Source organism: Epinephelus lanceolatus, chromosome 3 (assembly GCF_041903045.1).
Source record: "Epinephelus lanceolatus isolate andai-2023 chromosome 3, ASM4190304v1, whole genome shotgun sequence".
NCBI classification, from domain to species: Eukaryota; Metazoa; Chordata; class Actinopteri; order Perciformes; family Serranidae; genus Epinephelus; species Epinephelus lanceolatus.
In genome coordinates, this window is record NC_135736.1 from 5590001 (window position 1) to 5608452 (window position 18452).

General features: G+C 39.8%; 1 protein-coding gene across 4 annotated transcripts in view; it reads left to right on the forward strand.

The window, feature by feature from the left end:
• The window catches only part of LOC117255360 (testis-expressed protein 2-like), a 52050-nt gene that overhangs the window by 29511 nt on the left and 4087 nt on the right, over positions 1 to 18452 (forward strand). For 3 of the 4 annotated variants that reach the window (XM_078163704.1, XM_033624176.2, XM_078163708.1), the window contains 9 exons: positions 1775 to 1975; positions 2265 to 2595; positions 2866 to 3104; positions 3378 to 3557; positions 7166 to 7265; positions 13356 to 13482; positions 16528 to 16641; positions 16866 to 17075; positions 17502 to 17622. In XM_078163704.1, coding sequence (XP_078019830.1) covers positions 1775 to 1975; positions 2265 to 2595; positions 2866 to 3104; positions 3378 to 3557; positions 7166 to 7265; positions 13356 to 13482; positions 16528 to 16641; positions 16866 to 17075; positions 17502 to 17622 — 1623 coding nt within the window. The remainder of the gene's footprint in view (positions 1 to 1774; positions 1976 to 2264; positions 2596 to 2865; positions 3105 to 3377; positions 3558 to 7165; positions 7266 to 13355; positions 13483 to 16527; positions 16642 to 16865; positions 17076 to 17501; positions 17623 to 18452) is intronic. The other variant, XM_033624178.2, reaches the window with a different exon arrangement.

Sequence of the window (18452 nt, forward strand, 5' to 3'; positions counted from 1 at the left end):
CATGTGTGAAAATGATGTCTCATGCTCCCTGAACCAGTCTTTCACAATTTGAGCCCGATGAATCCTGGCATTGTCATCTTGGAATATGCCCGTGCCATCAGGGAAGAAAAAATCCATTGATGGAATAACCTGGTCATTCAGTATATTCAGGTAGTCAGCTGACCTCATCCTTTGAGCACATACTGTTGCTGAACCTAGACCTGACCAACTGCAGCAACCCCAGATCATAACACTGCCCCCACAGGCTTGTACAGTAGGCACTAGGCATGATGGGTGCATCACTTCATCTGCCTCTCTTCTTACCCTGATGCGCCCATCACTCTGGAACAGGGTAAATCTGGACTCATCAGACCACATGACCTTCTTCCATTGCTCCAGAGTCCAATCTTTATGCTCCCTAGCAAATTGAAGCCTTTTTTTCCGGTTAGCCTCACTGATCAGTGGTTTTCTTAAGGCTACACAGCTGTTCAGTCCCAATCCCATGAGTTCCCTTCGCATTGTGTGTGTGGAAATGCTCTTACTTTCACTATTAAACATAGCCCTGAGTTCTACTGTTGTTTTTCTTCGATTTGATCTCACCAAACGTTTAAGTGATCGCCGATCACGATCATTGAGGATTTTTTTCCGGCCACATTTCTTCCTTGAAGACGATGGGTCCCCACTATCCTTCCAGTTTTTAATAATGCGTTGGACAGTTCTTAACCCAATTTTAGTAGTTTCTGCAATCTCCTTAGATGTTTTCTCTGCTTGATGCATGCCAATGATTTGACCCTTCTCAAACAGACTAACATCTTTTCCACGACCACGGGATGTGTCTTTCGACATGGTTGTTTAGGAAATGAGAAGCAACTCATTGCACCAGTTGGGGTTAAATAACTTGTTGCCAGCTGAAAGATAATCGCCCATGCAGTAATTATCCAATAGGAGGCTCGTACCTATTTGCTTAGTTAAATCCAGGTGGCGACTTTTTTTTTGGCCAGGCAGTGTACATACATACATACATATCATCATTTTGTTTTTTGTTTTTTTTTCTAGTGGAAATGAAATGCAAAATGTACCATTCCCACTAAAATTTTGACTCATAACACAGTCGCAATAGGTTAAAGGTTAGGTTAAAATAATTGTAATATGATTTTTCTGGGATATTGTGCAGCCACAATTTACGCTTCCATTCACACCTATCTGCAATTTAGAAGTACATTTTAATTACCAGTAACTGTGCCATGCTAAATTTATACATTTAAGTAACATACCACAGAGTTGTGATGTTAAACTATGAAAAAATATATACTACATGAACCTTGAGAATATAGGAGAATTTTACGTTATAATGCCATTATATATATGGAGTCCTGTGAAGAACATGTAATTTAAGATGATTTAAGATTTCTGTGACACTTTTTTTATTGAAATGGCAAAGCAGCAAATGACCTAAACGTGGGTCCTGGGCTGAGTTTAGTTAGAGGAACTTCAAAGTCTACCACACAAAGCAAATGACAACAAACTGCACTCGAAAAGACAGTGGATGCAGCACACACTCTTATCAGTGAAGTTCATAGAGGCATGGTTACATGGCTGAAAACACAGTGTGAGCAGGTACTTACAGTGTCTTCATTTTCCAGGCACAGTTTTGGATTGTTATCTTCTTTGTGTTTGCGTTTTGTTGAAAAGCATACACAGCACACAGAAATTGCAGTAGCAAGTATGATTGTTTTGGGACTCAATCCTTGCAAAGTAATCTGCCATATGTAAAATAATTGTGTTTTCCCTCCAGGGCTGGATGAACGAGATATCAAACTATGACCCAGAGACATACCATGCCACACTGACACAGTCTGTGTATGTTCGGTTGGAGGGCTCCATCATTCGTTTGTCTAAGCCCAACCACAACATCCCCCGCCGTGCCTCTCACAATGAACCAAAACCTGATGTGACCTACATCAGTCAGAAGATCTATGATCTCACCAACAGCAAAGTATGTTGTAATTTTAAAAATAGCCATTTGATAATTGTTTCTCTAGTCTTCCTGTAACTGAGTTCAGTTGTAGTTTCCTGTTGAAATAGATCAGTGAAGTGAAGCATAACACAAATTCATTTAAGTCTATTTAAGTCTTGTCTGTTGTCTTACAAAAAATGTTGCCCATTAATATGGATAATGACAAATACTACAGTATGGAAACTGTTCTAACTTGTCTCTAAAAAGCCATGAAATTTGGTCAAAACTTGGTTTTACTCAGGTCTGTCCTCTTGTCATCCTCCCCCAGGTATATTTAATGCCTCAGAGCCTGGCCAGGAAGCGTATATGGAACAAAAAATACCCCATATGCGTTGAACTTGGTAAACAGGATGATTTCATGTCCAAGGCCGAAGGTGACAGATGGGAGTCCAGTGAGAGCTTCAACACAAGGGACAGAGGAGAGGGGACAGGAGGAGCACAGGAACGAGGGGGGTCAACTTTGTTCAGTCGAGACCTGACCCTCTATCTGTTTGGAAGGACTGGGAGGGAGAAGGAGGAGTGGTTCCAGAGGTTTCTATCAGCTTCCAAGCTCAAGGTGGACTTGAAGAAAGGTCCAAGTGTTGCAGGAAGTAAAAGTGGTGAGTGGAATTGATGTTTTTGTCTGCAAGACATTTGTCTCCTTCGGCAAGTGCAGAGGACAATTTTTAACATTTGTATTTGTTCTTATTCTGCCTTTTTTAAAGGCTAAATTTGTCTAAATGTATGTATATGTTTTTATACAGATATATTGATACGTTATACAGACAGAGAAATGGTACTTCTAATCTTAAGTTTTAGTGGTTCAGAAACGGTGACAAAACCTGAGTGCATTGTCTAATTTTTCACTTTTCTCCAATGTTTGCCCACAGCTCCAAGCTCTCACAGTCGCAGCAGCAGCCGCAGCAGTCTGGATGAGGCACTGGCATCTCTGCCCAGATCAAAGGACTCCTCAGTCTCCTCAACAACAGCAAGCAGTGCCAGAAGCAAACTGCTACTGGACTACAATGTCTACATGGCCTCCTTACTGCCAAAACAGGTGGTCGTCAGCCCTACAGCTGCCAGCCCTGTTCTCCAGAGTCCTCAGAGCAGCCCTGGGGCTGATAAGAAGGTAAAACATACTCATTCTCCATTTATACTATTAACACCTTTTCCTTTCTTAGGTGATTAACTTTTCATGTCATTTCAAATTTAACCTTACTGTGTTACAAGCTGTGTAATAACAAACAACAGCAAGTAGCTGCTATTGTGGCTTATCATGAATATTTGCAGGGATAAAATAGGTCGCAATTTAGGGGGTTAAATGTTTTAGAATCCTGTTCAAAGATATGAGATCCGTATTCTTTTCTCCTAATGTTTGTTAACTTGCCTGCTGTGTCTTAAGCTGCAGAGCACCACTTTAGCTCAGGTGCAGCCCAGGGAGGAGGAGGGGGAGCAGGAGGAGGAGGATACTGTTGCCTGGGTGAATGCGGCTCTTGGCCGGGTCTTCTGGGACTTCCTGAGCGAGCCCTACTGGGCTGAGCTGGTCTCCAAGAAGATACAGCTAAAGCTCAGCAAGATTCGGGTAAGTGGAGCAAAGCCCCTTACAACCTTTCACTGTAAAAGCGGTTGAAATTTAAACAACCAGAAAGAGAAAAAGTCAAAGTGAAAAACAGAGATGATGTAAAAAAAGAAGCTACTACTTTATTCTAATAAATCCATGGGATTTATTAGAATTAAAACAGGCAAACAAGACAACAAAAACCCCATGGTGAGAGGCAGCAGGACCAGCAGTCCCCACACCAGAGCCTCTCTCCTCTGCTTCTGGTGCAGGAGCTCTTAAGCACCTCCTCCATGCCAGGTGTGCTGCATTAGTTAACAAGGTGCAGCACTGGGCAGATCTACAAAGGAGGGAGAAGGGACAGCAGCACAGAATGGGTCAGTGGTCACAATGTAGTCAACCAATACACAAATGTTGCTAACTTACACCTAAGCAGCAACCCACAAGTGACCTAACAAATGTGGAGTGCAGTGACCACAACCCAAATGGTCACAAACCACAAGTTACTCCACACAAGTATTTATCACAGCTACACAAAACCGTGACCAAACAGAAACTAGTCATCTCAAGCAAAACAAAATCACAATCAAGTTGCTCTGTAAAGTGCCAAAAACTAGGAAACAAGTTGTTGAGGCACCCCAACCCTGATGTACCTACCAAGACAGCTAACTAACCTAGCTAGTCTTCAGTGGCCTGCCACTTAAAAGAATTATTTAAGGTGCTACAAGAATCCCAAAATCTAGCAGGTCACCAATTAATCTAATTTTTTTGTAAAAAGGAAGAAAAGATAACTAAATCGTATAGTTTCTTAACTGGCTTATCTGATCACTCCGTGATTTTAACATCAAGGAAGTTGACGTAAAAACGCCTCCCAACTCTCAGTCATTCTAGAAACTTTGCGCTAACTATTCTAAAAAGTGATCTCCCGTCTTTGGAGGGTGAACTGCATGAAATGCACTGGGACAGGGTTAAGGATAAGGATGATGTACACAGTTTCAGTTTTAAGTTTCTAATAAAGCCTAGCAACTCAAACAGAAAATCCTCTTTACTTTGGGTAAATGAGTCCATTCGAAAACAAATGAAACAACAGGATCTAGATCTACAAACTGCAATAAGAAGCTGCCTAAATAATGATATGACTATATATAAGGGATCAAGAAACCATGTTTGTAAAGAATTAAGAAATGCTAAAGCTGAGTATTATTTCTTGGTTATCACAGAGGCCAGAGGGAATTGTTCTGCTATTTGGAAACAAATAAATAGTTTAATAAAAGTAATTAATAAAAAAATTATTAATTGAAAATTGTGAACGGTTAGTTTCTGACAGTAGCCAAATTGTTCGTGCATTCAATATTTTTTTTTGTTTCTTCTGTAGAGGAGCTTGCCAATACCTTTTAAAGTTCACAGTGTGGAGCTATCTTTCCCAAATAATGTATGTGATAATGTCTTAACATTACAACAAACAAATCAGACTGAAGTCCTAGCAATAATAGATAAAATTGCCAATAGTCACTCAAAAGATCTCTTCCACCTGGATACTGCCTTTGTGAAAGAACACTTTGGCAACACCTCTCACTCATCTAATCAACTTTTCCTTTACAAGTGGGATCTTTCCCAGTAAATAATAAACTAGCCTGAGTCATACCTATTTTTAAATCAGGAATAGTTGATCAGGCTTGTATTTGTTGGTCAGTTAGTGTTAGGTCCAGTTAGGTCCTTGAAAAAGTTGCCGCTCATCAGTTGTTCATTTATGTAGAATCAAACTACTGTCTACATCCCCTACAGTTTGGCTACCATCCAAGTTATACCACAGAGACTGCTAACTGCTTTCTTATAGAACAGCTCAAATCATCAGTTGCTAAAGGAGAAGATGTTGGGGCAGTCTTCCTGGATCTAAAAAAGCTTTTGTTACTTTAAATCATGGTATCCTCATTCATAAACTCTCCAAATTTAATTTCTCTAACAAAATGTCACAGTGGTTTTTATCTTATCTGTCTAACCAAGAACAGTGTGTTGTCATTAATAATGAGAAGTCTCTGTTTTTTACAGGCTAGAATAGGAGCACCTCAGGGCTCTGTTCTTGGTCCGCTTCTTTGTAGCTTATACATAAATGACTTGCCACAATCATGTGTTGGAGCATGTTTTCAGATGTATGCAGAAGACGATACAGTCTCACTGATAAACAGATGCTTATGTCTTAAATCTAAATATTAATGGACAGCATATCGAAGAGGTCTCAGAGGTAAACTGCCTCAGCCTCATAATAGATTAACAACTAAAATTCGAGAAGCATGTTAAGATGGTGAGCAGGGTTGCAAAAGCAAACTTACATACATTTAGACTTACCAGAGACTGTCTACTATTTCACGCTGCAAACAGTTTCATGCATGCTTTGATTTTTTCACATTTAAGTTACTGTGTAACCTCTTGATCACAAGCAGTCTCTACAATCACTAAACCTCTTATGATGATATACAATTGAGCAATTAAAATCAGGAAACCAATAAGAGCACATCATTGCCCTGTTCTTCAGAAACTGAATATGTTAAGTTTTGATAATTTCATTAATTTCACCAGTTTCAAACTCATAAATAAATGCCTACATAATCAGGCTCCCCAGTTCTCAGTGACCTTGTGGATCCACTTAGAGCTTCCGGCTCAGTAACGTGTGGAGCAGCTCATAGGAACTGTAAGGTTCCCCTGTGTAAAATTGTCTTTTGGACCAACAGCTTTTTCTGTCCGTGGAGTTACCATGTGGAATTCTTTACCCACAGAGCTCAAATTGAATCCTGATTTAGACCACTTAAGAATCAGTTATGCAGTCATGAATATTTTGGTGCTTCCTATTCTATGGTGCTAATTATGTAGTGCAGTTTGTGTCTTGTATAGTTCTGTCTATATATTTTCTTTCCTTTTTTTCAAGCTGGCATCCTTTATACTCTTTGAAAGATATATCCTACTATTATCCTACTATTAAATGGAGAAATCTCTGTCCCTCCCTCTGTCTGTCCGTCCGTCTGTCTGTCATCATCCGTTTTCCTCCTCACTGCTTTGACCTACTTCTCTGAACTTAGACATAGGCTTTCATCTTGGTCATGTGCAGACAGCCACGATGCCGTTTTTGCATTTTTCCCATATTTCTATTTATGTTTATATTCGCGTTTTTGTCCACTACCCATTCATACTGTCAGCACCATTAGCAGCGCGAGCTGTGCATATGATGGGACCACAGTTTGGCTGGGAAGCCTACATCTCCAACACTTGCAGATCGAAACCTGTATGTGTATACCTGTGTGCCCACGCACGGCCCCACGCATGCACGTGCCTCCGTGCCGTCAGCCAAAACTATGCTACATGTATTTTGCCATAAAGTATGTTTCTAAATACAGTGTGCATTGTGTATCTTACATGAACATTTATTAAACAGTGCATTTGCAGTGCTCTGATTTTGCATTTCCTCTAATATACTGTTTTTGATTTCTTATTCCTCTATACATAACACATCCCCGGGTATGGACTAGTAGTTATAAACTACAGTTTGTTTTTTTCCAAATTAGGATAGATCATAAACTGCTAATGAATTACTCATGCACAGTGTGCTTAGCTCAGTTGTATGCTTTTGTCTTTGTCAGTTGCCTTACTTCATGAATGAGCTAACCCTGACAGAACTGGACATGGGCTCGGCCACACCCAGAATCCTCCAGGCATCCAAACCCACCATTGACTACCGAGGTAAGAGAAAAATCAATTTCTAACACACACAAGTAGTCACACTCAGTGACTTCTGTAAAGTGATACTGACATGTCTGGCCTGTAATGCTGACTGTGTGGCACATTGAGCTCTGTGTGCAATATTCTGTGAAGACTCCATTTATTTTTCAGAATGTGCTTATCCACAAAGCACACATGGGTTCTTCTTATGTTTGAAAGCGCAACACCCCTACACCGATCGCCTGCCAGTCAGTTAGCTGTGTGCTTTTTAGAGATAACAAAGATAAACAGGTGGTAACGCAAGCTAGTTGTCTATCGGGATACAATTGCTATAGAGTTTACTTGTATGAAGGTGTTAAAGTCTCGGGTTTCCCCCAGGAATTGGTTAGTAGAGATGGTAAGCTGGCCCCCTGAGTCTGTGCATTAGCTAAAGAGCATATATATGCATGTACAATATGCCATCAAATACACACACAAACGTTTTCACACATTGGATAATGGTTTGTACACTCAAACACACAAAATTGATGAAATTTGCAACTCTTCTCCTGGCCAGATAAAACATTGCTCCTGGGATGTAACTGACTCATTAAAGAAAGCAGAATTTCCACACATGCGACACTTTTAAAAATGTGATCAGATCCTTAACAGTGTCTGTGCAACAACCTCTTGCTAACTTAAACATATGTGAAATGAAGTTAGTGTGGCAGTGACAATTAAGATAAAAATCCAAATAATTTCATTTTCAAAGTCTTGCAGCACAAGAAGTAGTGTGAAAGGTCAAAAAGGGTAAAAAGTTTTGCAATCTACTGCATGTAAACACGTGGACACAAGTGACCTTTTGTCTCATGACTGGCCTCTACTCCCATTCTTTCTCTAGTCCTGCTGTGACTAAGCAGATCACAGTACTGGGGCTTTGTCAGGATGATTCTGACATGCTCTCCAACCTTATTCTGTGTTAAAAACAACACTGTCACACACAATACAAGGCAGCGGAAAGGATCACTTTATCATCATGTTCTGATTCATTGCCTGTGGTAAGACTTTCGTTTACATGTGAATCAGCATTGACATCATGCAACTTTCCATAGGAGTTTGTAAACCTAGAAATGGAAATTCATGAGGTAAAAAAACACACAAACCACTTTTGATTACAGCAATAGTAAAGCCAAAAACTTGTGTTTTATCAGCCACAATAAGTGAGCAATAGTAAAACCATAGCCTATAACAACAATAACTGCTCCATTCAGGGGGCAAAGGCAAAATGAGATTTACTGTGCATCACAGTGGAGCCTAATGTGCATTTACACCCACTCAGCCTGTCAGGCAGCGGTACCCTCGAGGTTAGAGAGACATGCACTTTACTTGTGGGCTCTGAGCTCTTGAAATTAAAGTACAAACCTTCCCCTCCTCTACGGCCGCTGCCAGACGGTCTGACCAACAGTGATACTGCTCAGAGTTCAGTATTGGGCAGTTGCAAGTAGGGCTGGGCAGTAAATCACTGTTATATCAATATTGTGATGTGAGAGTAGATGTCATCTTCGTCTACATTTTCTTCTTCTGGTTTTAAAGTCTGCATAACAGTCAAGTGATGTGATACTTAACCAGACTGTTCTAGCTGCTCTGCTGTTATCTTTACCCACTTAATCACTACATCCACATTACTAGCCCTTTCCACACTGCCTGTTTAAGGCAGGAATATCACACTGTTATTCTTCCTTCCCATTCTGTATAAAAGGTACGATTGTGGAATGGGGGCACAGAGTTGCCAGAGGTGTCGCCTTTAAACCGGCCGCGGAGGTAGTAACCAGCACCAGTTTTGATGTCTGTATGAAAGGGACAGCTGGCAGGACAGGACTAGGGACAAGACGGGTGTGACACTTTGATGACGTGTTATGCGTGCAACCCAACAGGAGAGATTTACAAAGTAGCTAGCCGCTAACACAAAGAAGAAGAACAGCAAACAGAAATGTCCACAAATTGGGAAAACAATGAGATCCTGGAGGTCCTTACCCTCTAAGCAGAGGAAGAGATCAGCTACTATATAACAGAGACGGTAAATTATTGTTATTGTTATGCCACTGTTATTGCTTATAGAGCACTGCCAGAGGCTGACGCTGTAGTGTTTAATATTACCCCCGTCACGCCTCTTCTATTTCCAGGATGCTGGCATGCTATCTGAAATCACACACTGAGGCGGCACGGTGCCACCATTGTTTGGTTCTGTGTAAAAACACAAAGGTGCCGTAAAGAAGGGACTTTGTAGCGGCCCTGTAGCACTGTCTGTGTAAAAAGAGCTACTGACGATTGATTATTAAGATCTCATTGTCTAAACATTATGTGAAAGCGCCAGTAGTCAATACAATACAATATTGTAGCAATAATTGATATCAAGTTATTTGGTCAATAATATCATAATATTTGATTTTCTCCATATTGCTCAACTCTAGTTGCAAATGTTACCAAAAGGTATGTGTGCTTGATTAATATGAAGAAACCTCCTTTATCAAAGGTGTCATGTACTATAGATCCTGAAATCCACTTTATGATTATAAGCTTTGTTTAAGGATTAGGATTTGATTGGTTAGTGAGGTCTTAGCTGAATACAATAAAGTCAGGCCCTTAGCACTGTAGCAGGTCTTCTAGTTATCTGAGGGTAAATCAAGGCTTATCTGTGTGAGGCTTTAGCTTTGTTAGCGACTGTACATTTGCCTGCTGCACTTGCACAACCATGTTGGCTCAAGTAGCGCTGAAGTTTTCAGCTAACTTTTGTCTAGTTTTGATCAGAAGGCACTTTGTATGTCACTTTTAGACATGTATCAGCAATGAGCTTTCCATACCTTTGTACCACACTGCTTCTCTCATTCTCCCTTCCATTCAGTGACAGATATGTCTCCTCAGCTGTTTCACATCTCCAATCTCCAACTTTTTCTCTTCCTCTTGCATTCCCTTTCATTTCATCTTCCTCTTTGTGTCCTTACTCGCTCTTTCGTCTCAGTGTTTTCCTTCCTCTCTCCTGTGCTATGAGTCACCGCCTCATTTTTATCACTGCAGCACTCACACAACCCTATAATGAGAGCAGGAATTGATTGCATATCCAACTGAGACAGCAGTGGTATGTATTGGAACTGTTCCAGGCAAAACACACCTCAGTAGCCACTCCAGACACAATCAGTGTGTATATAGGCCACCGTTTTGTTGATGTTGTGGATAGGTTGTCAGCTTTAATTGCACTTTCATTCAGAAACTGCAATATGTTGCCAAATGTTTTGATTTCTTTCTAACGGATTGTTACCTACTGTCAATCTAAAACAACAAAGTGCTTCATTTTTTGACATATTGCTTGGGAGTGAAAAGAAGCAGGAAAGAGGCACATGCTCCAAACGAGACTAAGGATAAATGAAAGCATTTTTACTGAGCCCTGTGCAGGTTTGTGTTTTACAGCTTAGACCTTTGCAGAGAAGGAAATGTTTCTCTCCTCTTTTCTGCTCTGTCTCTCTATGATCAATAGTCTTTTGCCTTCAAGTGTTAGTCAAAAAACATTAAGTGGAAATGGTCAGTTTAGTTTCCCTTTTGAGATTTCCACTGGTGTTACAGTGGCTGTATCCTCCCTGCATCTCAAGTTCTGCCTTTACCGTGTCTCACCCAGCTCCTTCCTGGAACAAGCCTGTTGAGTGCACTGGATCGATGAACCTCTCCAGCTGTCTTTGTGTGCATATCTCCACAAGGAGTACATTGTACACTTGTGTCTATGCACATTTATGTTCACATACACTCTGCTTCAAACTCATCAGTTTCTGTAATGTCCATTTATAGATATATGCAAACAGTCACCCTTCATGTGTGAAGGCATGTCTATGCAGTATGTGCAGCATACACTCTTCGCCACACGGCTCACCCCAATTAAGGAAGCTTCGCCCGGTGTCCAGCAGCTTTAACAGAGTTTCTTCTTTCTTCTCCCCAACCTAACAAACCTCAGTGCCCAGCATGAACCCAGACCCAGCCAGACACAGTATTATTATCCACCACACACTCCAAGATGTTCACTCTATGTTTCTGTCCAACTGTCTGTCTGTTTTAATGCTTCTCCATCGGCAATAGCCATGGCTGGAGGTGTTACATTTTCAGGTTGTCCATCCATCCGTTCCATTTTGTGAACGTAACATCCCAAGAGCACCTCAAGGAAATTTCTTCAAATTTGGCACGAACATCTGGGTGGACTCAAGGATGAACTGATTTGATTTTCGTAGTCAAAGGTCAAGGTCACTATGGCTTTGTTTGTCTCATTCTTGTGAATGCAAAAAATCTCAAGTTGGCCTTGAGGGAATTTCTTCAAATTTGGCACAGACGTCACTTGCAAGGAACAATTAAGTGAATAGAATTTGGTCAAGTCAAGGTCATAGGTCAAGGTCACTGTGACCTCACACAACATGTTTTTGGCCATAATTCAAGAATTCAAATGCTAATTATAACAAAACACACAAATATCTAGTAGTATATAACCATGAAGTGATAGCATTTCATATCCAAAAGGTCAGAGGTCAACTTCACTGTTGCATCATAATGTTCTGGTGGGGGGGGGGGGGGGGGGACTTCTGGTCATCAGATATTGAATTGATGACTGTAATCTTGGGTGTTTACCTTGAAGTTGTGCAGATTGTATAGATCTTTTGTGCTGCTGGGGGAAAGATGTGTCTGAAGCATCCATGAATAGATAGTTTACTACATATAGCATGTGTAGCTTCTTTGCAGCAACATCCATATTTGAAGCATTGTCAACTGTTATGGCTACAAATGAGTCTAGACAGAAATGACTGTAAACTGACTTTCAAACCTGCTTTCCCTTCTTTTGCTTTAGGTGTCTTTCTCTGCTTTCAATACCCCCCCCCCCCCGCACCACCACCACCACCACCACACTTTGTTTCTGTCTGACTCACTGAATGTTTTTCTCTTATCAGTTGGTGTTCAGACCTAAACCGTGCAGTGAGGAGAGGACACACAGCCTGTTTTTGGCCTACTAGTTCTATATTTCTTGACCCTATCAAATTCTATCAACTATACAAGAAAGACATCTAAATCTGATTATTTAAAGGACTGTGGTAGCCGTGCACTAAATGTGGCGCCATGTATGTGCACACACTTCGGGACATTTGCATTGCATACATGCACATGTATCTTAGTTGCAGCAAAGTGTAGTGTGGTCTGGTTTAGAATATCCTAATGGCCATCATCCTCTGACTCACTAACTCTTTACTTCATTTATCTTTCCTGTGTCATCTGTCATCATTTGCTGCCTCCCAGTGGTGTTAAGAGAAACCACACCTAAGTTCGTGATTGGATGTGGCTCCTTGTACACAAGGACATGTGATCCACTGTTGATAAGAGACAGAAAAAGGAAAAGACAGAGTACACATAGCTTACCCCTTGAGGCATTTGAGGAGTTAGTATAATCCAGATTACAGCAGTTTTGGCAGAGTAGAGGGAGAGCACTGTTAATGCAGTCCCCTTCCCGCTGATATCAAACAGGGCTGGGAGGGAAGATTGCCTGCTCTCCAACTGTTTCCGTTCAAAGGACCTTGTGATCTCTCCTTCTTTCTCTCGCCTCCCCTCACCAAGTCTTTCGCTGTCTTTCTCGTTTAAGTGGAGGGATCAAGTACATAAAGTCTGTTGGAGTCCTCACTTCTGTGATATCTTTGGGATCAAATGGTGCCACAGAAAGGGCAAGACGGTGAGGGAAGAATGTTAGAGGTGGCATAACAAAGAAGTGAGAGAAAGATAAAGAGATTTAACAGGCAGGGAGAAGGACTGTGGCTCGAGCTGCTCTTTGTTGAGGAAACTGGCCTTAAAACGTATGCATCTCTCATAAATAGGGTCTGACGATGTGATATAGAGATTTATGAGATTGATTTACGGCATCTGTAAACTGGTACTTTTTACCTTGTACACGCTGATGTATCATGTCTGTGCTTGTGTGTAGATATAGTGACCAGACAGTGGCGTCATCTGTTTTACTCCTCATAGCTCATACCCCCAAATCTTCAACTTTACAGTTTTACTTCTTAAATTTTCCTTAAGATGAACATTTCTAATAACCACAGTGTGTCCCTTTAGGTCTGTGGTTTGACTTGGAGATTTCCTACAGTGGTTCCTTTCTGATGACCCTGGAAACCAAGATGAACCTTATTCGCCTGGGCAAGGAGGGAGAAAGCTTCCGTTTTGGGGAATTTGGCAAAGATGGGTGAGCAGTCAAGCACACACATTTTAGAAGAACCCTAAGATGTAATTTCGGTTTGATAAGATGCTTTTCTCCCCTTAATTTGACACTAAAAAGTACAAATGTCTCTGTCACATTCTGTCTGGCTCTCACTCAGTTTTCTATATCTTTGTCTTTTATATTTTATCCTTTCTTTTCTTGCTGTTCCCTCTCTACCTTCTGGTTTCCACCTATATGCGGCTGTTAATCGGATGTGTATCTGCTCTTGGTGAGTGCTGCTTGACTTTGAACAACGAGGTCTTCTGTGCAACTCTCATTCTCTACCTGTATACTTTTGGGGTTGTCTCTAGCCATGTTACCACCCAGTGCTTCATCTCATTAAGTACTGATTTCTTAGTAGTGCCTTCATCTGTTTTACTGACTGTTTGTTTACCTCCCCCAAATCCATCTTCAGCAATGTAGAGGAACAGAACATGTCAAGATACAGTCTTCCAGAATAAATACAGTCAACCTGCACTGATCAAACTTTTTCTCTCCCACTATCAGTACCTTCACTCTGCTTCAGTCAGGCTTTGTTATGATATTGACACCAAAACCCTGACTTTTACAATGATCACCGATCCACTTAAAGGAGAACTACAACCATTTTCAAACATCCACCCCTCCACCCCCAGTATTCGAATATATTCAAAATGTCCCCTCTACCCAGTATACTGCTAAAAAATATAAAGAAAAATTCTACAACAAGCAACTATACCTCACCTTTCAAAGTGAGCAAATATAGGCTAATCATAAATAAATAACTGACTGTATATAAATAACTGCGTCTGCATTTTATTACATTGAAATGTATAAAACATTGAAAACTATAATTCAATATGAGTGTTATGCAGACTATATTACTGGCAATAGTGATAGTTTTTGTATGTCAAAAAAAGGCATAATATAGTATGTCATTTCTTTGCATTTTTCCTGTGAGGCCCTCAATCATATGCTAGATATTTGCTAAATAATTGATGATGGCCCTGGTCTTTGCTGATGCCAATCTGGTGTATTGGATCAGTGCATCCATAAAATTCAGTGTGCACATAGTATGAACCTCTCAGGGATAGATTGATTGCCGGTATTATGGTTGCTGCAGTATACAGTGAAATTGTGTATTGCAGCATAAAAACTGACGATTATCAGGTTATCATACCATGTAGTACAGTGTTGGGGGGAAAAAAATACAACCCATGTCATTTTCTCCTGTACTGCCCGTCAGAGTTTTAGGGGATGCAAAACTTTTCTTAAGAATATACAATAGGCCTGTATCTCAACATTTAATTTGCTTCTGTGAAGAAAGATATTGGGATTTTTTATTCAAGATAGATAGATAAACTATTGTCATTCAAATCCACACAGTCAACAGTGCACATAAGAAAGAAATTATGTTGCATTTGACTCCAATTTGAATAAGGTGTGGATTATACTATACGTCAGCAGCAACAGTGCTAGTGCAAATAATAAATATAAAAATAAATACACTTTTTTATTCAAAATATAAACTTGACAAAATCTCAAAGGATAAGGCCACTGTGAGCATAAGCTATATTCTCAGAGCCCTCATGCTGTATTTCACAGCCTTGTCCTGCATTAGAAAAGCACGTAGTTAAAATAATCAAAAAGCTAATAGAACAATGGGTGTCAGGGTGAGAAGAACACTTTATTTGTCATAAAAGAAGCCTATTAAGTATATATGTTTGTTTAAAAAATAAAATTACATAATCCAGATAGAGAATTGTATAAAAGGTTCCTAAAAATTATCAGGAAAACTCATATGAGAATCAATATTCACAGGAAATAAGTTCATCTAAATCCCTCATTTTACACAAACTTGCAGATGAACCACAGTTATTGCAGTCCCTTAAGGAAAAAGGTTGGGAACCACTGCTTTAAGGGTCGTTGTAACTGATATTGATAATAGTAATAATATTTGTGTAATACCTTTTACCGTGAAACTGTGGTATTTCTGAGATAGTTATCAGACCATAAAAATGTCATACTCTTGTAATCCTACAGTAAATGAGAAGTGAGCTCATTTTATGCTAGTCCTCAGGAAAACTAGCCAAGCTTAGATTTAGTTTCAAATCAAATTACATCTATCTGAAACAGTGCAAACACTGCAGAAGACGCACTGAGCAGAACGTTTTTAGGCTAACTTAGAGTGTGTCTCAAAGCACATACTACACTACAATGTAGTACACTATGTACTTCTTGCATGGTACACTAATTTTAATAGGGTTGTGTTGTCTCAAATCTCGCACTGCCATTTTGTACTTAACGGAAGTGACAACAGGGTTTTAACCACCTCTTTTTCTTTTTCGTCTTCTTTTTAAACGGCAAATTACAAAGGGACGAGGGAGCATTATTGGCAACATTTGACCGCTATCTCCACGAAAACATCAACCATAACATCAGTGCTGATTCAAATGTGTTGCCATAGCTAGGCGCAAGTTAGCTAGCTAGCGAATGCTAACATTAGCATTCACATTATTATTTGAGGTACCAAATCATTACAGACCCAACAAATATTACTTATGGCTTCTATTCTACAACAGTATTGGTACTTAGTGTGAAACACATATATAACTAATAGGTTTATTGTTGTTCCCAGCCACAGTGTCAAAAGTTGAGAAGTTTGTGACATAGCTTCCACTACCTCACAAAGATGGCAACTGTTGAGGGCGAGAAGTGTCCATCATTCTACACTAAACTTTTGGACCGTTTTGAGTGTGCCAGTAGTACACTGCATTTTCCTGTACTACGCAGTGTGAACACACTTAGCGTACTTGTGCACTCAAAATGTTAAGTGTTCAGTACAAGTATGCGATTCAAGACACACTAATACCAAATTATTTTTCATAACAATGATGTTTCCAGAGGAACAGTACAATAAAATTCATTCACTTATTGCAATGAAACACTACAGAACTATGTTTGTGTGTTAGTGCATGCATGCATGCATGTGTGTGATGTGGTGTGGTGTGGTGTGTGCATGCTAATCCATTTGTGTTTACTGGTTTACAGAAACAGGCCACGGACTTACTGCCTGGCTGATAGTGATGAAGAGTCATCCAGCGCGGGCTCATCAGATGAAGAAGACTCCTCAGAGCTCTCAAATGACTCGACTGGAGCAGAGGGGTGAGAATGAGTTTATATACTTTCTCTTTGCTCATGTAAATCAATTTCCATTATCACAAGATTATGGAATATTTGAAAATACGTGTTATAATCATTCAAGAAAAATATTTGAAACAATAAAGTTTTTATCATAAACATTGAAATATGCCCCATTAAATGAATACTAAAATAATACTGAATTCAGTATGTGGCCTTAACTCTTACCTTCCTTTTACTGAATACAGTTTGGTTGGAGGCCACAAACCCAGCAAGATCATGCGCTTCGTTGATAAGATCACTAAGTCCAAATACTTCCAGAAGGCCGCAGAGACAGAGTTCATCAAGAAGAAGATGGAGGAAGTGTCTAACACACCCCTTCTGCTTACAGTGGAGGTGCAGGAACTCCAAGGAATGCTGGCTGTCAACATACCCCCTCCGCCCACTGACAGGATATGGTATGTGAAGAAAGAGTTGTTTCTCTTCTGCGTTATTCATGGAATGCTGTGCAAAGTGAATTTTAATGTCTGCCAGAGTGAGAAACAATCATATCTCCTCAGAGATGGCACTTTCTCACAAAACACAGCCAATTCTGTTGATAACAATGGCTTTCAGATGACTCTGAATCAGCCACTTTCCTCTCGCATGTCAACAGTTACTTAGTCACAAGACGCATACTTTTATTAATTCATGTGAAACATACACAGTAAGGATATCTTTACTCAGAACAGCTGATATTCATTCTACCCTGCAACTGCATGTGTTATTGAAAAAAATATGTAGCGCTTTGTTGAATACATTATGCCCTCTGCTGGTGGTGACTGTACCCTGTGTTGCTTACATTTGTTTATTTGTCAAGTTTATAGTTATCTGCTCTGTCATAGGTATGGCTTTAGGAAGCCACCTCACCTGGAACTGAAGGCGCGCCCTAAACTGGGAGAAAGAGAAGTCACTCTGGCTCATGTTACAGACTGGATAGAGAAAAAACTGGACCAGGAATTCCAGGTATTGATAGATACTACATTTCTTTTCTTTTTTTAGGCTCTGATAGTCAGACACACAGGACTTGATTATATCAGAATGTTAGTCGTTTTTTTTTTTTTTCTTCTTTATCAGTCCCATTGAAATAAATTGCATTATGCTTGCACTGTGCCATCATATTTACAAATAATATCCAGGTTCTAAATCACCAATATTATAAGCTAACAGTGTAAATAATTCCAAAGATCTAGGCCATCCAACATTTTAACAATTATCATATGATCCTAGAATGATCATATAGGAGACTTAAAACTAAGGATGCACCAGTTGTGAAATTCTGGACCAATACTGATGTTAAGAATAACAATTTTACCAATTACATTTGTTTGATTTTATGTTGATTATTTATTCCCCCTTTTGTGCCAGGGAAACAAAGAAATCTTCATTATCCAAAAAAAAAAAAAAATGAAATGTTTTGGTCATTCAGACCTTCATTAGTGAGTACTAATTGAATCTTTTATGAAACAACGGTGAAAAAAAACTTTTTTCACATGAAAACTTTTTTTAATCTGTTTTAAAAGTCTTTTTATAATTAGGGGTGCTCGATATATATCGGGTTGATAAATTGTCAGCCAATAATTGGACATTTGAACTATTATGCATTATTCTGATAATTAAAATTATAGCCAATAAATAGCACAGACAGTATCACTCCAGACTGCTTTAATTGACTTAACAAGGGTAGCATCTACAAACCCAACACAGTGAGTGGGGGGTCTGATCTTGGACCACCCGACATAGGTTATACGCAGTGCTGAAGGTGTTATAGCAATTATTTGTATCGTTACCTGGCA